This window comes from Abramis brama (assembly GCF_963993115.1).
Source record: "Abramis brama genome assembly, chromosome: 1".
Classification (NCBI taxonomy): Eukaryota; Metazoa; Chordata; class Actinopteri; order Cypriniformes; family Leuciscidae; genus Abramis; species Abramis brama.
In genome coordinates this window covers 35,233,486-35,258,587 of record NC_139963.1, presented here as the reverse complement: position 1 = coordinate 35,258,587, position 25,102 = coordinate 35,233,486, and the positions used below count along the sequence as shown (strand labels likewise).

The 25,102-nt window shown below is 37.9% G+C and overlaps 1 protein-coding gene across 1 annotated transcript; it reads right to left on the bottom strand.

The window, feature by feature from the left end:
• Nucleotides 1-5,132: 5,132 nt before the first annotated feature.
• On the bottom strand, nt 5,133-17,271 carry LOC311065709 (polyserase-2). The gene is made up of 10 exons (XM_084086401.1): nt 17,145-17,271; nt 11,487-11,507; nt 11,218-11,380; nt 10,861-11,129; nt 7,241-7,383; nt 6,677-6,902; nt 6,432-6,561; nt 6,099-6,334; nt 5,893-5,999; nt 5,133-5,746 (listed from the first exon to the last, which is right to left on the bottom strand). The coding sequence occupies exons 1-10, from the start codon at nt 17,197-17,199 to the stop codon at nt 5,483-5,485; spliced, it is 1,614 nt and encodes a 537-aa protein (XP_083942527.1). The 5' UTR covers nt 17,200-17,271; the 3' UTR covers nt 5,133-5,482.
• Between the last annotated feature and the right edge of the window lie 7,831 nt (nt 17,272-25,102).

The window sequence follows — 25,102 nt, the reverse complement described above, 5'->3', positions numbered from 1 at the left end:
AAGAAAACACTAATTTAACCTGGTCAAAAACAGCTCTGTTTTCAGCACACCGTTTAAAGCTGCAGTAGGGAACTTTTAGAAAACGTTGCCTTAGCCTGAAAATTCGAACAAGCACAGCTTACAGGTCTCTCCCCCTCGCTCTCTGCTGCGCTACAGCCCTCCCTCCACAGCTCCTCCCCCACAACGGAGCCTGCCGTGAACGCGCAGGCTAGTAAACATGCAGGGCCACTGATGACGGCAGATAAACAGTTATCGCACATTCACTGGTAGGGACAAAACATCAACAATATGCTTTACATTGACTATGGCCTGCCCATACTTTGACTACAAACTTGGTCCTCAAATCATTACGTATTTTGCAATACATGTAATGTAACTTCATAACGTTGCACTCTTTCTATAAGTTATAAATAGCTAGCAAGATAATATAATGGTAACGTTACAGTATGTAAGTAATTATTCTAGCGATGTGTAATGCTAAATAAGGTTTGCTAGTACATTATTTCAGTAACATGACAAGCCAGTGAATTAGCAGGTTTCTATTGTTGCTTTGCACAGTGCGTGACATTTTATCTGCAGCCAATGTTATGTGGCTAGAGTTTTGACACCGAGTCAATGGGCTCCGATGGGCTTGTTTATCGTCATCGGTCTTTTTCCGTTTACCTTTCTTTGTTGCCTGAGCTGGTGCCACTCGAGAAATTGGCAGTTTTGGTTGTTTGTCCGCCATTAGCACAGCTGCGGCACACCGGCTATCTTGATTTTGAACGACGGTGCGCGCTGTGCGAGAGAGGGGGGTGATCAGCGCGTACACAAGCATGATTGACACACTGCTAAGACACTCCTCCTGGCTCTGATTGGTTGTTTCTTACCGGGAGCGGTGTATTTCTGCAAATGGCAATAGGACCACTGGGAGGAGCCTGAGGAGCTTGATTTTTTCACAGATTATCTGTCTCATATTCTACTGTCAGGACATAATGACAGTTTTAACAAATATGTAAAAAATACATTTTTACAGAAGTTACCAACTGCAGCTTTAAGTGCATGTGTCTTTAAATGATAATGAGCTTTGCTCACCCCGCCCCTCTGTTCTGTGCGTACACCGTTTGTAACACAATAACTCAATAACCATAACGCGTTGTTCATTATAAACGTGGGATTATGAATTATATTGAGAACGTCGTACATAGAAAACATGCCGTAATGTACCCTGAGTGTAAAAATAGCCGCATTCATCGTGAAGCGTGCAAGCGATTTGCAAAGATTAATATAAAGATTAATATAAAGGTTAATAAAAACTTTACACTCACTTCTTCTTCTGGAGGTGCAGCAGGAACACGAATAGTTGGTACTGATCCTTTTTTCAGGAGCAGCTTCTTAGCAAAAACAGCTTTACTGACCTCGTTTGTAAAGCAGTCTGATGTGTGAAATGATTCGCGCAAACATGAAAGCATTGACGTTGATCATGGGGAATATTCCCTTCGAAAACACACTCAGCCACTGCGTCTTCAGCGGTTCGGATTTAGGAATATCAAAATGACTGCTGTGTTCCTTATTACACCCAAGAACAGAACACCACAATCGCTTAGACGCCATTCTGCTCATAGACAGTGCTCCAGCGTATCAACAATGACCGTGCCGGTCCGTGCGGACTATGATTGACAGCTTGCTCACGAACGAGGGCAGGTCTGTGTTGAAACGCTCCTGTCAATCAACAATCGTGGGAGGGGCGTCGATTTTGTGACGTCACAAAATCGAACAGCTTGATTTGAGATGGGGGGGAAAACATATAAGGAGATAAAAATAAAAAACACTGGATGGATTTCTATTCTATTTTCTTGACTTTCCTTTATGTCGGAAGGGAGGGGAGGAGGGAGGAGACGGGATGAGGAGGAGAGAGGGTCTAGCTAGCCTCGAACGTCAACAAGAAGTAACGTCTCCCGGGATCGCTTATAACACCTTTAACCTGAATGCATTATATTTTTAAAACGGGCAATACGCATTTGTGTTTAATCAAGACGAAAATTAAAAATAACTAAAATATTATTATTTATCAGGATTATTTTAAGGTTGAAACGCTTCACTAATAGCCTTACTAAACTGTAAAGATAAGAAACACACTATTTTAAAATAACCTCAATGGAAACTCCTGGAATTTCTGAGGCAAAATTATTACCTATGAATTTAAACCTTCTTCTGAATTTTCGCTGCCTAGAAAATAAATTAAATTACCCTCAGACAAAACCAGTCTATTAAGACATTGAATTTTAAAATCACTTACCATAAACCGTATTTCCTTGCTTCTGAAGAAGCTGAAGAGAAAATCGTGCCTTCTCGTTCAAGTGTCGTCTGTCATACTCCCGGGCGTCCAGCGCATGTGCAGGGAAAATTAGGGCCCTTTCACACCTGAAAGTCCGCACCAAGGTCCAAACCAAAGTTCATGTCAGGTTAGTTTTGGTTTGGTTTCACGTTGCAATTGCAATTATGCGAGCGCACTAAAGAACCTTTCATGACGTACTCGCGTCCTGTCGTCATCATGGGCTGCATCTTAAAGGGGTGGTTGAGATTTCACTTTTCTAACTTTAGTTAGTGTGAAATGTTGCTGTTTGAGCATAAACAACATCTGCAAAGTTACAACGCTCAAAGTTCTTTAGGAGGACCAGGACAACAACACTAAACACCATTCACCTTCAGGGAGAGGAGGTGGAGGTGGTTGAGAATTTTAAATACCTGGGTGCAACTGTTTAAAGGCACACTGTGGAGAATTTGTGTTTTTGTCAAACAGCGACCCCTAGAGTCGCTGTGGAATACTTGCACTGTCGTAAATACTCCTCCACCCCCCTACCTCCCACCCTACACCGGTACGGTACCTGCTTAGGGCATGGAACAGGCACACATAGACTCCGAAGACATGATTATTGCAATTTATCATAATAGTTTGCAAATTGTGCTTGTTTATTTACAACCTCTACGTTAGGCTTATTTATGTCCTGATATTTATGTGAGATATTGAAAACTGTTCTCATGATAATCGCAGGAATCAACGTCAACAGCGTCGTCTGATATCCCTCAGGACTACGTGATAAATACACCTCACAACACCCGAGTTCAGCTGGCAAACTAGTTCGTGAGGCAAGCTAGGCAATAAAACAACACAAAAAACACGTAAGAGAATGAGTGTTTGTTGTCTGTTAACAGCTCTGATAATCGAAAGCTAGCTAGACATATGTGGAAATTATTGGACTGGTCTAATTATCAGCAATGGATGAATGAACAGCATGTAAAAAAATGACATACTACAAGCAAGCGCAACAACATAGAATGCAAACAAGTTTACAAATAAGAGATTTATTTACTGGCCACTTCATGCGTTTTCTCAGATCAGATAGCTATCAGATTTATCAAAACGATTCTATTTACACCTGGTCACATAAATGTGTTTTTGCGAAACGGATTTAAATCCGATCTTCAATTCCCGCGTTATATGCAGATTTAATGTGCACGTCACCGAAAGCAACAGATATGAGCTGCATTTTATTGATCATCAGCTAAAATTTCAAAATCAAAGACCGCAATAAGAGAGAGCAGTAACAGCCCTGGTAAGATCATTTCATTTCTTTACTTTTAATGATGATGATGATGATTGTGTGTTAAGCATCTGCGACTTACTTTCACTTTGATTTGTGATAGTTTGCACGTTGGCTTGATGAATTGATGCAGCTTCTCATCTGCGGTGATGCGTTCCAGCGCGTCGTCATATCTGGCTATAACATATAGCCTATAACACGCTCTCACACGTTGTTTTTTTTTATTATTTATTTTTTAGCATTTTTGGGAGGAGTACAATTTGCATATGTGGTTTCAACAACCAGATGCACACTTGTCCAGTTTCGTCTGGAATGCGTCTCAGACCTCCTCCTGAAGTGGTTTGAGCGATCGGATTCAAATCCGTCTTGAATGCGTTTCGGAGGGCATTTACACCTGGTCTTTTCATGAGAAAACGCATGAAGTGGCCAGGTCTAAACACAACAGCCCCCATGACAAAAACATACGCACGAAAGCCGAAAACAAACGCTGGTTGGCATCTCACGTCCATAGTATATAAACGCTCACGTCCGAATTTGAGGAAGTGGTGGGCGAAGTGACGTATGCCGTAAAGCAGTCGAATTTTGTAGTTCTTTTTGTGCTCTGGTTACTACCCGAACCCCGAAGTTACATAGTGCCAGTAAAAGCGATACAGACCCCGTCAGGCTCTGGCAGACGTGTCATTCAACCTATTGTAAGTCGATGTACCATCACTAGGGTCTTGGAAATATATTATGAAGGTTGAAAAGTTACACGGTGTGGCTTTAAATACTGTTTAAATGTTTAAATACAACTCCGCTGTAGCAAGGACCGTTACAGGAAGTAATTCCTACCCACTGCCATAACAATACACAACAACTCTTCTCTGGGTAGGGATAAGAGATTGAAGAGACTGAATGACACGTGAATGATAAAGGACATCACATTATTGTTAACATTATACTCAACACTTTTAATATTTGCATGTGATACTAAACTGCACATCCTTGCGCACTGTTGCACTTGTGTATACATCTTATATTTGTAAATTATTTTATTTATTTTATTTTTAAAGGAAAATTTGTACATTACATTATATGTCAGTTTATGTAATATGTCTGGTCTGTTTTCTGTGTCAATTTTGCTGCTGCAACACCGCAATTTCCCCTTGGGGATCAATAAAGTTTTTCTATTCAATTCTATTCTATTCTATTTTATTCTATACATCTTGTTTACTCTTTCTTTACTCAAGTTCAGCACTTATCTCCACTTCACGCCTGAATGTCTCCCCAACATGTGACTCACATTATGTTGTGGTTGAATGTGCTTCTTTCTGCTGCTAGACAGACTAGTTTGATGCATGCAATGAAGTTCTCCATGAGTGAGGAGAGATGCACCATTCAATTTTATCAGTTAGTGCCCACTCCTTTTACCTTACCCTCCGGCTTGCAGTTTAGATTTTCCTGGCCACAGAGCTTGTAATCATAAATCAGAAAACATTGTTCTAAAACCCATAGGAAATTCCTGAGGGAACCCATGGCTAAAAAAAAAAGAAGATAATTCTCTTCAGGTTTCAGTACTATAAACAGCTTTATTGTGGCAGGTAAATTATCTACTTATTGTAATTTATATATGTGTGTGTGTTTGCGTATACACGTGTATAAATATTTATACCACTCATCCTTAAAGTATATGTAAAAAGTAAATGCATGTGTTCATACAGACAGATTTTCATAGCTTAAATTTATTTAAATGTTAATACACTCTTAGTTTGTTTTATTTGGAATATACACTGTTAAAAATTCCACCTTAATTACTTTATTCAAATTCCATTAACTATATTACTAATGCAAAAGCAAATAACCTATGCCCCCATAATGTACTGTTAGTTTATTCTGTGATAAAGTGACAGATAACAGCTTTAATAAATGGCCTGGAGGACTGCTGGGAAAGAGAGCAGCAGGATGCAGGTGAGAGAGAGGGGTGAGAATGACTCCACCCCATCCAGAATAGATGGGTATTCTCTGATAGTGTTAGTCAGGAAGCTGGAGAAGGGAGAGGTCCTGATGAAGACTGTGCTGTTGGAGGATTGTGGGTTGATGCCACTGCCAGGGGGAATGGACAAAAGACCAGTCTGAATCCACATGCCATTCATTCTACACAGCAGGGGGATGCCGTTATCTATCTGAATGAGAGTAAGAAAGACCGTTACAAACTTCATACTAAACACTCAGTGGAACATTGTTAGGAAACATTACAATTGGACATAGTGGTATGTAGTATCTCAAATGTGTTTCAGTCTGGAAAATCAAAAGACAAGCCCGCAGATACCTGCTGAAAGCTCAAAGGCAGTTGCCCTGTGCAGATGTTGATCAGTGAGATGTCTGAAGGATCGCAGTTTACAATGGTGGTCTGGGCATCCTGAAAAGATTGGTCCGCTTACGAGGAAAGAAAAACGAATGTGAAATAAATATCATTCTTGAGATGTCATTGAATTTAATGAGATAAAAAGTCTGCATAAGTGGTTATAAACTCACATCCTAAATTCCAACCAACTATTGAACATTGAGAACCAGGGCCAAAGCTAAAATCATACATGTCAACCGGAACATTGGGAACGTAATAAAACGGAAAAGACAGTTCCACAAGTGCTACACCATTGCCGAAAATATCGTCGAAAAAGACATTTGCCACGTCACGCGACATGACGCTGCTGGAACAGTCCCACTGGACAACGTTGAGGGTCACTGTCCATCCATCTGTACCCATGAATCTGAAGAATGAGATATTGATGTCAGTTCACAAGTCTATGTCAACCTATGTTTAGGTCACTGATTGCATATGAAATTAAGTTTTCCTGTTTTGATTACCTGGAAAAGCAGTTAGCAGAGGTCATGACGAATCGGTCAGAGACCAAAGTTCCTACACACATAGGATAACCGTTAGAAGCTAGACTAGCCATCCATGGCCATGAACCTGCAGAACCTCCACACAATGTCGCTGGAGAGAAAAGAGAGAGAGAGAAAGGGTAAATGGGAGCTAATGGGAAAGTGCAAGTAAGCTCTTATTTCAATAATATAATTTTGCTTTATCATGGTGATGTTAACAAACTTACGTGTAGTAGGGCAGCTCACATCCTCGCCTGGAAGAGTGGTGGAGTTAAAAGTGACGAAACCAGCTCTGTTCGGTCCGATTTGATCACTGATCCACTGCTGGTACTGAGAAACTCTGGCATACACACCAGGATATTCAGGCAGAGCACAACCATAGCCAAAACTCACAACTCCAGCCTGGATCCATGTAGAGCCCTGTTTGATGACCATTGGACCTCCAGAGTCACCCTGTACAATGACAAAGAATTTAAATCTCTCTCTGTCAGATATTTACTGATTTCTAAAAAATGTATAGTCAAATCATTCCTTGTTGATCATGTTGATACAAAAAAATAAATGGGTGTGTGGTCCTGGTAAACCCTACGATATGAGACTAAAATATAATGTGAGGACATTTTTGGTCCCCATGAGGAAAACAGTTTATAAATCATACAGAATGAAGTCTTTTGGAAATGTAAAAATGCAGAACGTTTTCTGTGATGGGTAGGTTTAGGGGTAGGAGTTGGGTTTGGGGATATAATATAAAATATTATTAAATTAAATGAACAAGTACAAGCCATTGATACCTGGCAGGAATCTTTTCCACCTTCTGGCTGTCCAGCACACATCATGTTGTCTGTTATTGTTCCACTATAAAGACAGTTACATTTACTATTTCCAACCAGGGGCACATCCACCTCCTGTAGGATTTGAGGTGAAGGAAGGGGTACTGGGAAACAGAAAAACTCATCAAGAACACTTAAATAACAAGCTGAGATGATTTTGAGTAATATACTGATCTTTAGAAACAGAATCAATTTCTTACACCACATTGACCACATTTACACCTAAAATTAAGGGAATAGTTCACTCAAAAATTTAAATACTCACCCTCATGTCGTTCCAAACCCGTAAGACTTTCGTTCATCTTCGGAACACAAATGAATATCTCTTTTATGAAATCTGAGAGATTCCTGTCCCTTCTACGCAACTACCACTTTGTCGCATCCAAAACTGATAAAGTAAACTAATCCATATGTATTGAGTGGTTTAGTCCGGATTTTTTTTTTTTTTTTTTTTTTGAAGAGATCGCTTTATATGATGAACAGATTGAATTTACGTTAAATTTACACTACTTATTTACATTAAACATTCATCAACTCACACATCAGTTGTGGTAAACAAAAGCTCAAGCGGTAACACTTTATAATAATGGTCTGTCATTAATAAGTAATTCTTTATAATTTGTCATAATTACCTATTAGTTCTTAAAGGTGCCATGTGTCAGAATTGAGTTAAAAATATCCAAAAAATGAGCTACACGTATCAAAAGAATGATAAGAAATAAGGGCGATGATGTCATTAAAAAAATGACAAGTTATAGTGCTGCAGAGATATCAACCTGAATTAGCATTAGCATTACTAGCCACGGCCCGACAGGTGTCGTAATACCAGTTTCGGCCATGGGAGGCGGTATGCGGGCAACATAACCACCAGTCAAACATGCAATACACGAATAACTCGCACGGCTTGTGGGTGTACTTGAACCTGATGTCAATTGTGTGGAAAGTACAGCCCACTACTACATTCAAATAAAATCCAATCTGATAAAAAAAGGAACAGAACCAGACAACTAATGGACATGAAAGAAATGAGGTTCGACTCCGAACTTGCAACAGTTCTTTTGGATTGGTAAGTAAGATGCTGTTAGTATTTCGTTAGAAGTTTGTTTTATATGTTTGTGTAGTTTTTTCGGGAAGTTATAACATAGAAATGTATCGAAGGCTGTTCGATAAACGTATATATAACGTACATAAATATAGTATTGTAATATAGTACACATATATAGCACAATCTCTATAGCTCTTTTTTTTTCTTGCCAACTAAGTGACCTATATTATGTTTATTAAATGGCTTTCCTGAGGTAAATCTGACATAATTGTTCTCCAGCTATGTTATTGACCTCTTCACGCTGATAAAAAACACTGATTGGTCGATATTATGTATGAGGAATACATTTTGGTAAGTCGTAGCCTAGCCTACTGTATCTTTCAACAGTGTTCATGTTTTTTTACTATTAGTAGAGATGATCGGTTCACGTGCGATAGGGATCTGTCGTGTAACATTTACAAGTGCCAAAACGTAATAAAATTGACAGAATCTGAGAGCTGAGATTTTTTTATATCATAACTAACCTGCTCTGTCTAGTCTGTCGGTCTAGTCTGTCTCGCGATTTTTCTGTGCGTGAGAAAATTGATGTGTGGCGTGAGAGCGTGTGAAAAGTGTCAATTGCTTGTGTTTCACGGTGAATGCGTGAGAGTTGGCAGCTCTAGTTGGCGCTAGCTTGGTCAACATCAGCGAATGCTGTCTGTCAAATTAATGTAATTCAAACTAACAATAAAAATGTAATATGAACAAAACGAATATGAACATATTCACTGGTAAAGGTGAAGGGGAGTAGCTTGAAGATGTCATATTTTACCTTTTATAGCCTACTACAGTTGAATCAGATTGAATGCATTAATATTATGAACAGCAGCTACGCTAATTATTTCCCATCTGCTTTTCTGTTATCTCGGGACGCTAGTCCCAAGGTAAATACAGATCGTCAGCTCCAGTTTGTATCCAGCCTCCCATGGAAACTACAGATGCCCCAACACCCGTGCAGAGACGACTCAAAGCCTGTGAAGAGACGACTCGACGCTGGCGATATGTTTATGCCCTAAATTAATACATGATTAACTAACTGTATTTTTCTATGTACATTTCTGAAATGCACTTTCTGTAAAGCTGCTTTGAAACAATATGTATTGTGAAAAGCGCTATACAAATAAATTTGAATTGAATTGAATTGAATATTTCAAAATCACTGTGAAGGTAGGGGCGGAGCATAGAGACTATGCCGTTTCTCGGTTGTTACTCTAGAGTAGACCAACTCACTTTCTGGAGGTATACTGCCCCCATCTGGTATGGAATGTGGAGTATGAATTTATTTTTTGGCGGACATTACACAAGGCACCTTTAATGATGCCAATCTCATTATTGATTACCTAATAAGGAACTATCTTAGTCCTGAATTCGATATTACTTACTGATTAGTTAATATTGTTTTCATATTAGTTAATAGTAGTAGCTGAAGTGTTAATGTAGAACTCATTAGTCATTACCTCCTGCATAGTTACTTCACTTGTGTTCTGAAGATGAACGAAAGTCTTAAAAGTTTGAAATGACATGAGGGTGAGTGTGAGTGATTATATAATTTAAATTAGTGATTGGATTGCTATTGTCATCATTAAAAGCCAGGTTTAAATGCATCCAAGGTGTATTTTTGCAAGTTTAATGTTATTTATCATTATTATACATTGATTATAGTTTTTTTCGTTGTAATTAGTTTTTTATATTTCCGATTTTATTTTAATTTTAGTTAAAGTTGTAGTCGTTTTCATAGCATTAGTATTAGTTAACTATAATAACTAGCCATAGACTCTGCAAGAGTGTCGAAAGATCACATGCTTTTATGTTACGACTTGAACACAACCCACCTCTTTTATATTAATTTTTTTTAATCTTTTTTTCTTGATTTTAGGAATATTTAAAAATGCATTTGTTTTCATGAAATGATTCTTATATTTAAAAATATTTAAATTATACAATAACAGGCTTGGCAATCTCCTGCATGTTAATCGCTGTCACCATATGTGTTCGGTGCTGAGTGGGCATTGCCAGTAAATGCTTGTGTGGTATCCTATAGTGTACAAGTACTAAGAGTAGTATGCTAGTATTCTTAATTCAACTATTGCTCAACTTTATGCATACAAGAGGAAAAAAATGTTGGGCATAAAATGTAGTAAATTGGTATGTATACTTGGGCATCTGTACTGAGCAAATACATGATGGTTTTATCTGGCATGTACTGAAAGCAAACATAGACTATATGTAACCCCTCCGGTCCTACATGCCCCGCTCCGAGTGGGACTCAAAGAGGAGTTTCCAGCATGGGAGACGGGTGCATTAACAAGGACGCTAAAGAGCTTCAGTCGCTAGCACGCCTCTTGAGATCAAGTGAGTGAGGTCTGCACAGCTCTCACTAGCTGCCCTCCATTATATATACACACGGTATATTTTAGAGGAATGCCCCTAAAGTGTCATGAATCAAGCATCTTGGAGCACCAAGTGGTAAGCATAAAAAAATCTTCTTGATTCTTACCTCCTGAATATATGGTTCCCCAACCTGTGACCCACATCATGTCACTGTTGAATGTGCTTCCCTCTGCAGCCAGACAGACTGGCTGGATGTAATTAGTGAAGTTCACAAGTGAGGAGAGATGCAACAGAGCCATGTCATTGTTATGAGATTGTCCATCGCCATAGCCTGGATGAACTATGAGTTGAGAGACGTTTCTGGACACCTCATTTGGATTGGGTTGTTCTTGAGACTGTCGCCCCAGGTACACAGTAATGCTTGCAGCATCAAGCCTGCAAGGACGACATGACCAAGTGATTACAATCATGATATTCATCAAGGAGAAGCAAACATGTAATTGAAGATCTTTGTGTTGGTTACCCTGGAAAGCAGTGAGCTGCTGACAGAACCCATTGATTGTTGATTAGTGATCCACCACAGAAATGACTTCCATCATGGTGAAGGCTGACCTGCCATGGCCAAGCGCCAGCGGACGCATTAACTCCCCCCACGATCTTTGTGTTGAAAAGGGCTCTGCCACACGCTTCAAACAAGAAGAGAGATAAAGGACCCTTATTCTGGCGCTCTCAGAAAAAAAGTGAATATGTTGCTCAATAAATTTTATTATTATGTGATGAGAAATTATTTACCCATAGGCTGGCAGTCACACCCTAGAGAAATTGAAACAAGACCAGTTATTAAAAAAGACAAACCGATATTCAACAAAACCATCAAGTATCATTGCTTTAGTTAAATCCAAGGAAGATATGCATGATGCACAATGAACGAATAAATGATATTTAATAAAGACAGAGAGCAAGATTACACTACATATTCCAAATAATGTTAACAGAAGACAATGAACTGAGCAAGACTAAAGGCAGAGGATGATAATTAAAGTCATAATCTCAATATCAAGTACGCAAAGTTCGGACTTGTGTCCTTAGTTCGGACTTGCCAAGTTCGACTCAGGAGATCAAACTCCTCAGGACAGGAGGACGCAAGTGCAAATATATATAACAAAACAAACTTTAAAACACAACCCTGTCTCCTTTTGTTTACATAAAAAAAAATATATATATATATTTTTGTGCATATATGGCAATATGTGCATATCTGATAATCTAGATATGCACTGATATCAGGCAATATGTGCATATCTGATCATCTTCACTGTAATAAAATAAAATATGACATAAAACACAACCCTGTCTCTTTTTGTAAAATGTCAAAATGTTAAAATGTTTTAATGATCAATAATAGCCATTATAAAAGTATAAGTAAAAGGTATAAGAAGCTATAAAATAAAGTCAAACAATTCAGTCAACGTACAAAGTCAGCGCTCTAGTAGGCTAAAATGGTAAAGTTACGAAACTTCATTTTTCTAAAACGATGTGTCAGGGAACAAATTATAGTTTCATGAGACTAAAGATTGCCAGTTAGATATACACAAGACAAATCATATCTCAAGTTTAACCATTACAGAGACATCAGAGTCAGCGGCAAACGTCTGAAGGACTAGCCGAAGTAAGGCTGTTCTCGGCGGAATTAAAGAGCGTGGAGCATTTTGGTGGCCTGGAAATGCAAGCTTTTGAAAATGTGATTCAAAGTGCAAGTTTTGAAAACTATACCGTTATCATCTCCTTGAAAACTACAAAAATACGAATTTGTGAAAACGGTGACGTCATGCGTATTACGTGTTCAGTCTATAGGCATGTAGTGTTTCTTTACAAAGTGACCTCGCCAACCACTGGCCTGGCATGAATAATACAGCGTTTTTAATCTTTTTCGTGGATCCGTGTGAATGGAGAATGTATTGACAACACTGTGTCTGTATGTGAAAAACACAAAATGAAAAATGTAGGCTATGTGAAAAACACAAAATGTTTCTGTTTTTTAGAACATCATTGTTGTGTAAACGTACTAAGACTGAAAACCAAACAAGACAGACACTAAATATGACGTGACATGACATAGCTTAGGTAAAATGTGAGACTCTTTTTGAATTGGAAGGGAAACACTTTAATTGTAAAAGTAAAAGCTATCTATTGAAGAATATTTTCTGCAGAATAATTTAGAGATTGACTATTATAATCGTTAACGAAAACGAACGAAAACTAGGTGGGAAAAAACATGGTTGTAATGTTAGGATGTCATGTATAAATGAGGCAATAGAAGCGTTGCTCCGTTTCGGTTCTTTATTCACAACTGCGCCACATCTAGCGGCATGAACGAACACTGGCTGTTTCTCAATTCCAAGAACGCAGAGAACGGACTTGTGTTCTCGTGGAGACCGGTCTTGCCAAGCTTCCTTGGAAGAACGAACTCGGAACCGGCCGCAATGACTTCTGGGACACCAGGCGAGTACTAGCTCAAGTCTGCATTCGATGCATCCTCGGTATCAAGAACACATCCGGGTTCTTTCATGCGTCCTCTGTACTTGCGTTCTTGAGAATTGGGTCTGAACTTCGACGGTTAATGATGACGTAAAACGAGAACACAAGGACGCAAGATCGCTGAAGAACGCATATTGAGAAACACCCACTGTGTTGACTCAATACCGTATATCTCTTATTAGCTACGCATGCCACAAACAGGTATACGTTGCTCTATATATTACCGTATATAGCCTAACAGATTCTCAAGCTATCATTACAATGGTCGTTAACTGAAATAAAAATAAAAACGTGGTAGCCTATTACAAAAAAACAATAACTAACTAAAATTGTAATGAGCGTTTGGCAAAACTAACTAAAATAAAATAAAATTATAGAGCAAATGTCCATAGTTTTCGTCTTTGTCAAGGTCTTTAATTTTTAACGCTATTTAAAACACGCAGCGTATTCGTTCAGCTGCATTTCCTTTCCCTGCTCTCCCTCCATCTCTCTATCACTCATGCGTCTCTCACATGCGCGCGCACACACACACAGCCCCTCCCCTCTGTGCACACCGCATCTCCATGAGAGTGTTCGTTCGACGTTGAAAGCAAGTTCGCGAAAGGTTGATAATTAGAAGTTTCACTCTCAGTACATTTCCGGCTTCTGAACTGGTTGCAGTTCCACTCTGATTCCATATGAGGGCAATCGGGTGAAAGAGACAAATTTAGCCGTCTAGCCCCATAGACTCCCATTCATTTTGCACTCATGGGCGATCGCCCCCAGTGGAACTCTGGTGGAACTACAACCAAAATTTAGTACAATAGGACTTAATAGGGAGTGGGCAGGCTCTCCGTAGACGGGCTCAGGGGTGCGTTTCCCGAAAGCATCGTTAGCCAACTATGGTCGCAAGTTCCGTGGTTATCAGCATAGTTCAACGATTTGGTGTTTCCCGAAACCATCGTTCCAACGAACGTTCGCAAACAGCATCGCAAACTTGTGTGGTTGGAACGACAGCTCTCGAGCTGTCGTTAGAAGCATAGTTTCTAGTTCACATGAGATGTAGACTGAATACATCCTTATCTTTAGCAAAATAAGCAAGCTGACATTCAGTAGGCCTACAACCCGTGTTATTTATTTAGAATACATACAAATGTAATTTACGTCTTTTAGTTTGTCAAGAGACTGAAAGCACCGTTTTTGAAGACTGTGCATGTGCGAACATGCTCTACTATGTAAGAACGAGCCAAATATTGAGTCTGGTAATAAAGCAAAATAACTGAGAAAAATTAGAAATGGTCTTCAGATGCCATGTCTGTAACTTATATGACAAAATATAGCGTTAATTCGATCTCAAACAGATTAATTAAAATAAGTTATTAGTCCACCACGTGCGAGACGTCATAAACCAACGTGGTTGAACCAAGCGTGCCGCACAAGCCCTGAAAAGTGAAGCCAAAACGTCTCGATCGCCCCCCAGTGACTGGTCCTAGTATAGGTCATAAGCCCCGCCTCCCCATGTTATTCAACGGGACGTGAGACCAACTAAACAATTCAATTACACTTCAAATATCTTTTTTCCAAAGGTGGTTTATTTAATTTGCTGTCGTTTTTATCACACTGATGTAAGTTCAAGTGTCTGTTTCAAAAATAAGTTGGTTTTTAGTTAGTTACGTGATGCGGTGTTGTAACGCCATGATTGACAGCTGTGATTGACAGGTTCTCGAGCGAAGTAGTCACTGAAGCACCAACGGACATTTTTTTCGGGATCTTCGGAGGACTGAGGAGATTGTATTTACTTTATTTTAACAAGCCTCTTGTCGTACTGCAATCAATTTTTTAAAAAGTGTGCAGAATCCACTCTCCCTGAGTGCATTCTGCGAGAGTGAGGGCGGAGTGTTGATTTCGCGGCTTTACTTCCTGCTCACTACTGCGCAGGTCTGGTCCCGAGATCGCTACTGCGCAGGTCTGGTCCCGAGATCGCTACTGCGCAGACTCAAGTTCCAATATGTCAGCGCCATATCGGGACTCTGGCGGCTTCAGTTCTCATCAATGGAAGAGAGCGAAGGGGCGTCGTCCATCTTTTTTTACAGTCTATGGGTTGAACGATACTTTGCGACATATGGTTTCGGGAAACAGTCGTGACTAGCTCGTTGATTTCTCCAACGATGCATCGTACTATGGTAGTTAAGCAGCGAGCTAGTTGTACGGGAAACGCACCCCTTGTTGGTATCTCTATCTCGTGAACACCTTTACACAATCACACATTAAAAAGTGGTATAAAAATTTTAAATTCTGAATATATTTTTGTCAGTGTTAATGTCGACCCGAGAAGCGATTGCGCCTTTTTTAGAAAGTTAACTTGTCGCAAGTTTGAGGTAAAATGCACTTTTTGGTTGTGGTTGTCGATGTCAAAACACTATATAAGCTGTGATTCAAATATTAAATAATGTCATGTCATTTTTTTATTTTTACACTGAATGTTTGCTGCTTCAATCCAGATGAGTAGGCTATTGACTGTAGGCTATAGGGTAAATTTAGTATAGGGTGTGAAAATTGTACAGCTGTGGTATTTGTATGGTGTGAATTCTGTATAGAAGATATGTAGATTTTTGGTACAGCGTGTGGATTTTGTAAGAGGTAAAGGAATTTCAATGGGGTGTGAATTTTTTTCTAAAATTGTATGATGTTTTTGTTGAGTTATTATTACACAATACTTTTTCTGACCTTTTTGAATCTTGCCCCTGGCAAATAACCCAAATTACAACAAAAAAAAAAAAGACTAAAACTAACACAAAAACTAAACTAAAACTAAGCATTTTCAAAAAATAAAAACTAAACTAAACTAGCAAACCCACTTTAAAAACTAATTAAAACTAAACTGAATTTAAAAAAACAAAAAGTCAAAACGAAATAAAAATAAAAACTAATGAAAAATGCAAAACTATAATAACCCTGATGGTAACACTTTATAATAAGTATACAGTAATAAAGTACTTACAAATCATTTGCAACTATTAGTTTATAGTTAATTCTTGTAGTCTCTACATTGATTATATCAATATGGCTATATAAAAATAGTGAAATCTTTGTTGATTGTCACTTTAATTAAGACAATTATTATTGTTTAATTAGCTCATATGTGAAGTGTTAGATATTGAGTTTGATCATGTTTTTTTGTTAACAACTTATTAACTAAATAGTTCTCACTTTTGATTAGGTCAAGGAAAATGGGAAAATGTCATTAAGTTATTACGTCTATGAGAGTTCCCGTAAACCACTTATAGCAACATGTATGTGTGTGCTTAATGTATTTTGAACATTTTAAGGAACACTGAATATGAATGCAATTAATGTCTAATAAAGGCCTAATAATGTCTAATAAAGCACTTAATTAACAGAAAAATGGACATTTTCCCATTTTTCGTGACCCAATCTAAAGTGAGAATTGTTTACGCCTAATAACCAATTAACAATTCCTTTACTACAAGCTAATTAAACAATAATAATTAGTGTTAATTACAGTGACAATGAATGAAGAACTATTTGTGTATAACCTATTAATATATTAACAATGTAGAGACTATACAATATATTAACCATGAATGAACTATAAACTAATAGTTTGTTAATGAGTTGTAATTACTTTATTACTGTATACTTAGAAAAAACTAAGTACCACATTATAAGGACCACATGAAATAAAGCATTCATAACTTTATAAATAATTATAGTGTTTGGTCAAATGCTTAGTAATATTTTCTATATTTAATATAATTAATAAAAAAACAGACAAGACATTAAGAATTATAATAAATATAAGTAATACAGCTTGTAAAAAAAAGTTTTTGTATTTTTTAATTGTATTTATTTTGTCAGGAGTAAGTGAAAGAATTTTATAAAGAACATTTCTATTAAGATGTAGGCATTTACCTTTGATTAGGAGAGTGACCACAAACACCAAACTCAGTTTCCAGAACATCTTCATATCTCTGATATCAATGGTGACTGTGAACTTATATCCTTATGGCCTGACGCCTACACGCCTCATTTTCTCAGTGAAGTCCGGGTTGCCTTTGGCACACCTACATAATGTACTCAACAATTCTTACAGAAGAGGAAAAATATGAAAAGTATTCAGGCAAAGATGCTCACATTAAAAGGTCAAACTTGACTCTCAACATTACATACCAGCATATGATCTTTAGATAAAGGACATTTTGATGTTCATGTTTTATGTACTTGCTTTAGAAGACAATAACTTTATGAAACAAAATTAAACCTGAAATGTTTGACTTTCTTAAGCATCAAATGTTTGTCTTTAGATCAATATTTTGAATACTCTTATATTGAATAATTATAGTTATTCTTCTAGCATTCGCCTTTGAGCTTTCCAAACATAATATTGATATCAATGTACAATATTATAATTCATTAATATATCAAGTGCAAAAAGAAAATATGAAAACCTCATTGCTTTGAAATTCAGTGAATATTTGTTTGACAATGAAACTAGTTTCCCAGGTTTTCAAAAGTCACATAGCGCAAAACTATGCAGCATCATAATAGATGTTGAAAAGAGTTGAAAAGGTGTGTTCACTTCTTTTTTCACTGTTAGTTTAGTCTGTTTAGAATGTCCTTAAAGTAAGTTCTTTGTGGTGTCAGATCTGTATGTACAAAGGTGCAATGACAAGCACTATCAATGAAATGAAATTTTTCATCGAAAAGGTTTCTTATATAACAATGATATATGCAAAAATATAATTTCAGCTACATAATTAGTTAATAACTTAAAGTATATTATGTTATAAAGTTGTGGCCAAACGTAATGGCCTAGGAAAATTTACTTATTTACTCTTTATTAAAATATTATTAAAAATGTGTTAAAGATTTTGTAAGCATATTGCAATTGTTTTATTTTTGGTAACACAATGAAACATGCCAAATTGTGCGGACATAATTTTTTACCGGGCAAGAATTTATGAAAACATGCAAAAAGACAACCTACAAAATACTAACAACTGATTATGTTGTAGTGAATGTAAGCTTTTTCCTTTGAGCTTTTTGTTTTTCCATGCATTTCTTTCTCTTTTTTTTTTTACCAAATAATTTTGTCAGATAAATAACTTAACCAAGTTTAATGTTTTGTTCCTCCCTCATATTTAAAAATATATATATATATTAATAATATAAAATAATATGTCTAATCCCCTCCGGACATCATTTTGTCCACTACTGTACATTGAGTTTATTTATTTTCTTTTAAACATACTTAAGGACATAATATCTTATTTCTTACTCTTGAGAAGGCTACTTTAGTTTTCTATGTTTTTAAGTCTTTTTATTTTTTGTTTATACTTTTAGTATTTTTTAGTAAATCAAGTTCCAAATTACAAATTAGTTCCAAATTATTCATTCCTTCTTTTTTCCTGGGACCAATTACACCGTTTTTGCTTTTTGAAAAATGAACAACAATGGATTATACTTAATAAAATGGACTTAATAATGAACAGACAATAATTGAGAATATAGGAATATATCCAAAGTATAAATGCTCTGTCTGATTTGACTTTTAGGTTGTTCATGGTTTTCTGTGCTTTGAGCAATCAAAGAGCAAACAGTTTAGAAAGGAACCATTGCATATGACAATGTATGGCAACTGAATGTTGACAGTTCATTCAAACACCCATAATTTATTACATATTTTCTCTCTGTCAATTTTACTGAATTAAGAACATTTAAGCATTTATTGTATTAAAATTAAAAATGTACTTTTGTCTCCATGACAGTAGGTTTATTTCACTGTTTTCTTTTATGCATGTTAAAGCACGGTTCAGCTCTGTGTCTCTGTGAATCATAACCTATCACAAAAATCTTGATTTGTTGTTTTTCTGGTGTCACAAGGAGTAGCTATCTCATGTCACAGTACTGGGGAAAAAACTTTAGTCATGTTAGATAAACAAGCTTTACATTTTCCACTGAAAGGAATTTGTTAAAAGACACACAAATCTCATACAAATAATCTTAAAGGAGAACTCCGGTCAATTTTAAAATTGAGCTCATTTTTTTGTAAATTTGGAGTGCTGTCAGTACAGAGAACAACGACAAATATCTGTGTTGCCTACACCGTGTTATCCTCTTTTTAAAATTTGCACCCTGTTGACTTCAATGGGGCAAGTTTTAAACCTGCTTTTAGCCTCTTAACATCCTTGATGAATTATTATCATTTTTATTCATATCTTTCACATCTACTGCAGTCAGATTCACCGTGTTCACTCTGAAGGAATCACTCACATTGGCTGTGCACTTGTAATGACACATCTAGGATGTTAAGAGGCTAAAAGCAGGTTTAAAACTTGCCCCAATGTTAAAATTGACCGGAGTTCTCCTTTAAGTAGGCTAAAGCACCAAGTCTTCGATTTTTAACATGCCATAGTTTTTCATGCCTTTGGTTTGATTGTGAACCCTGGCCAACTAGCAATCTTATCTATCTATCTATCTATCTATCTATCTATCTATCTATCTATCTATCTATCTATCTATCTATCTATCTATCTATCTATCTATCTATCTATCTATCTATCTATCTATCTATCTATCTATCTGTCTGTCTATCTATCTATCGCTAAAGAACATTTAGTTATGTTCACAGGAATATCAATCAACACAGGTTTGTTTTTCTGTCATGCTGTTTACACTGAGCTTATTTCCTCTATCCTATACCTCCAAATCTAACCATCAGACAAAATTAATGCATTTTGAGGTGTTCATTGAGACCCTGAAAGTGAATTCATAGCTTTATTCTTTATGCCAATCCCAGTTCGATTTTAAAATCCTTTGAGAAGATAGAGATGTAAAAGGAGTTTCAGCACAGAATGGTATGTAAATACCACAGGTTGGATTGTTATTTGAAGCTGAAAATGGAAATGGGTGAGGTGAAACTATGCTTGTTTGATTAAACAATGCTGAACATGCGATGTCAAACCTGACATGATACTGGTTTAAAGTTACAGACTCAGGGATGGACTGAAGTAGTGTTATACCCTGAAAGTACCACAGCACCTAAGCAAATATCACAATATCATTTACTATGAGGTAAGACCACAATAGACTTATTTGAGGAAAGACAAGCAAGAGAATGTGTGAAACTGTTCAGCGATTTTCAGCTGAACAGTTGATATGCTTGACAGAGTTCTGAGATACAAGTTAACGTGGGTAAAGATGACATTTAAACTTGTTTTTGTGTTCACTTTATAAAAGTGTTAAATCTCATAAATCACTTACAATGAATTTGTCAATGTTTGCTTATAGAGATTTTTATAAACTACAAAGGCTGATTTTCTTACCACAATAATTATTTAATTTCCCACCATTTTGAATTTAGGAAAACTACTCTTTACTATTTAAACCCAGGATGTTTATTCAATTGCATGGGATTTATTTGCATCATCTAAATACCCTTGTGACAAAAAACTAAACACAGATATTCTCATGTCTAGTTTTGAGTTTTATTTCATGTTCATGTTACATGTTACTAGTTTTGGTTGTTGGTTCATGTTTCATGTCAGTCATTTCCTGTCTTGTCATGTGATTCCCTTGCCCTCATGTGGTCCTGCCATGTGCTTCCCTAGTCTTTTGTGTCATGTTGGCTGAATCCGAAATCGCCCCCTAAACCCTCAATCACTATTACATATGTTAGTCCACTAATAGCCTACTGTTCACTTGAAGGAATGAATGAAAAATAGCGAGCAAATTTGGACAGCCATTGAACGTTCATCGGCTGTACACTTGTTATTGTGGCGCAATGTGGGATAGAATGAGTGCACTCAATAACATCCACTTCATTACATATATTGTTATATTCAAGGTTTGAAATTAAAACCCGAAAACCAGTCAGTACTGGTACAGCCGTGCATTATCATGCTGCAACATGAGGTGATGGTCGTGGATGAATGGCACGGTGGAAGACTAACCAATCACCTGACGCAGAATGTAATGACGAACGCGGAAGCGCATATAGGATAGAGCAATACAAAACACCAGTCACGAATTTGAAGTTTAAAACAATAATTTTTAAAGAGAAATGTCAGAGGAGCTTGAGTTTGTTTGAGCCCTGTTTGTTTGAACCGCGAGTCACTGGTTACTTGCGTAGTATGCGTAGTATGCCTTCCACAAGCAACAACTTCTTATATAAACAGGGAACTTCAGAACATTCTGATGAATCGGCTGACTGCAAATCAACTCATCATTCATGTGGGGAAGAATGATATTCATAAAGAGCAGTCGTAACTCCTTAAAGGGGTCATATAATGGTACATGCACTTTTACAAGTTGATTGTACTGAAATGTGTGTTGGCAGTGCCTGTACACAACCATAATAAAATGATAAAAATCCGTCCAGTGGTTTTTTTTTTTATCTTCTTATATGTTTCCTCCCGTCTCAAATCAAGCTGTTCGATATCGTGACGTCACAATATCGACGCCCCTCCCACGATGCCTGATTGACAGCAGCGTTTCAAACACAGACCCGCCCTCGCGCCCTCGTGAGCGAGCTGTCAATCATAGCACGCGCCGACGCGCGTTCATTGTTGATAGCTGGAGTGCTGAGTAGAATGGCGTCGGTCTAAGAGATTGTGGTGTTCTTGGGTGTAATAACGAACACAGCAGTCATATTGATGATGTCCCTAAATCCGAACCGCTGAAGACGCAGTGGCTGAGTTTGTTTTCGAAGGAAATATTCCCCACGATCAACGTCAATGCTGTCATGTTTGCGCGAATCATTTCACCAGACTGCTTTAGGCCGGTGACACACTGGATGCGTGGCGTAAGCGTCTCAGCTGCGTGGCGTGTCCGTTTTTATTTCGGCTCCCATGTTAACAGGTTAGAGTTTGCACACTGCCTGCGTGACACGCGCGTCTCAGGCGCGGCTCGAGCCGCGCGGAAAACGCGTGCATGCTAGAAATAGAACCGACGCCTATTTTTCACGCGACACGCAAGCGTCTTGGAAGCGTTTCCATGCAAAATTGAATAGGAAAAGATGTTTCTATGTCAATTTGACACGAATACCTATAAATACATGTCATTGTGATGTTTGAAAGTGTCTAGGGTTTGACATAAATGCAAATATAAATGTAATTTAAAAAAATATTATCGATTTTCAAATACTGTCAGTACAGAACGAAATATTCTATAGCCTATTTTGACGTCAACACTGCCGACGTTGTCTTTGCTGCTATATATTTATGTTTAACATGAAGTATAGGCCTTCCACAACTCTCTCTCCATATGTCGAATATATCACCAATGAGGCTTATCATATGTCACCTAGCAGCAGCAGCGCCGCGTCAGACACGCTTCTGGTGTGCAAAGACATGGAAAACGCCTCGCAAACGCCACGCAGCTGACACGCAACAGAAACGCCACGCTCACGCCACGCAGTGTGTCACCGGCCTTACAAACGAGGGTCAGTATAAAGCTGGATTTGCTAAGAAGCTGCTCCTGAAAAAAAGGACCAACTATTTGTGTTCCTGCTGAACCTCCAGAAGAACAAGTGAGTGTAACGTTTTATTGACCTTTATATTAATCTTTATATTAATCTTTGCAAATAGCTTGCACGCTTCACGATGAATGTGGCTATTTTTACACTCAGGGTACATTATGGCATGTTTTCTATGTACGACGTTATCAATATAATTCATAATCCCACGTTTACGCGTTATGGTTATTGTGTTACAAACGGTGTGCACAGAACAGAGGGGCGGGGTGAGCAAAGCCCATTATCATTTAAAGACACATGCACTGAAACGGCATGCTGAAAACAGAGCTGTTTTTGACCAGGTAAAATGAGTGTTTTCTTACAATACTAATGAGAATTTTTAATTAAAGTATATTACAAACTTTTAATTTAGACCCTAAAGAATCATATTAGCTTGTACAAAAATGACATTATATGACCCCTTTAAGAAGGATTTCAATGAACTTTTTGAAACACTTAAAAGACTGAAAGTTCAAACATTCATCAGTGAACCACTCCCAGCAAGAGGAACAAACAGGTTTTCACGGTTGCTTGGGCTTAATACATGGCTGCAAAAAACCTGCAATATAAAAGGAGTGAACTTCATTGACAACTTCAATCTTTTCTGGAGTCAGAGACAACTGTTTTATCAGGATGGCCACCACCCAAACAAACTTGGTTCAAGAGTGCTAAAGGACAATATCTACTTCTCCCTCAATCATCCGTCTGCAATGTGTGCCAATCCACTCAATCTGAATGCCACACAGACACCTAGACACAGTATGAATGACCACAGGACTTTACATATCACACAAGGACAATGATAACACCACTGAGCCACAACAACCTCTGCTCACAGACTCAATCTCTGCTGAACCCTGCCCACAGAGCTCACCACAGACAGACATATTAGAACTGCTCCAAGATTCAGCACCCAAGGACGACTTCCTGGAAAACAGCCAGGGAAGCCAGGACAGCATATCACAGCCTCCGATAACACCAGAGGAACAGCCCCTTTCACCAGACACTTTATCCCTCTCTCCAGCATCTCCACTTCTGTGCTTCTCACAGAAAATGGAAGAACTGGTGTATGCTGGAACCAAACTATCCCACTCTTTTGCTGCAAGCCCCCAGATATCAACCAAAAAATGGCAGGCACCGCAACCACCAAAGCCTGCGGGCCTAGCTCGCCCTCCCCCTCCTGTGAGAGCTCTTCGGCCTCTGCCACAACGCCAGGGCCCACACCCTCCTCCATCTGCTCGAGGTGAACCAAAAACAACTGATACCAGCTCTCAGTGACATGTGTTGGGTCCCCGCTATGATAATAGTAACTTTCTCAAATGTTTACAGAACAAGCGGGAACCCAGTGTGCCTGTATCTTTCTCTATTGCTGTTCTATTACAAGATAGAAAGTCTAAGGCCTTCAATAGCCGTACAGCAAACCCAACTAATCTGGTGCCTATTACACATCAAACTAAGATTGCTGCTGGGACAAAAAGTAAGACTGTTAAGTTAGCACTTTTAAACATCCGCTCACTTAAAAATAAATCACTTCTAGTCAATGACTTAATAACCGCAAACAACCTGAATTTTATGCTTCTAAATGAAACCTGGCTAGAAGACAGCTGCAGTGCAACAATCCTCAATGAAACATCCCTTCCTAACTTTACTTTTATGAGTGTCTGCAGAGCTGTTAAGAGAGGTGGGGGTCTAGCTGCTCTTTTTAAAGATATCTATCAATGTAAGCAAATATAATTTGGGAATTACCCGTCTTTCGAATATCTGAGTATTGTGTTAAAAGGTGCTCCACGCATTTTACTCATCATTATTTACAGGCCTCCAAAATACTCTCTAGCCTTTGCTGAGGACTTTACAGAACTGTTTTCAACAATTACCTCAGAGTTTGACTGTTTTGCCATTGCTGGAGATTTTAACATTCACATAGATAGTGCAGAAAACAATATGGCAAAAGAAATCAAAACTGTTTTAAAAACTTTTGATCTGAGTCAGCATGTACATGGACCCACACGTAATCGTGGACACACTCTAGATTTACTTATCAGTAAGGGTCTAAACATTTCATCGATTGTTATTAAGGATGTAGCACTGTCTGATCATTTCTGTATTTTCTTTGATATATTGATCTCTCCTGCCACTGAAGCTAGATCTGTGTCTGTCAAGAAGAGATGCTTAAATGAGAACACTAGTGTACTATTTATGAAGGATATATCCTTAACACCAAGCATATCTGCTGACTCTGTTGATTTTCTCCTTGATTCTTTTAACTCAAAAGTTAAAAGTGTAATTGATGATATTGCTCCAGTGAAAGTCAGGAAGAAGAGTGGCAGACAAAAAGCACCTTGGAGAAACTCAACAG

Coding starts and splice junctions, on each gene's coding strand:
- LOC311065709 (XM_084086401.1), bottom strand. CDS start 17,199: ATGAAGATGTTCTGGAAACTGAGTTTGGTGTTTGTGGTCACTCTCCTA. Junction 6,903..7,240: donor GTGGAAAAGATTCCTGCCAG/GTATCAATGGCT, acceptor GTCATTGTACAG/GGTGACTCTGGAGGTCCAAT. Junction 6,000..6,098: donor AGTTGGTTGGAATTTAGGAT/GTGAGTTTATAA, acceptor TTTCCTCGTAAG/CGGACCAATCTTTTCAGGAT.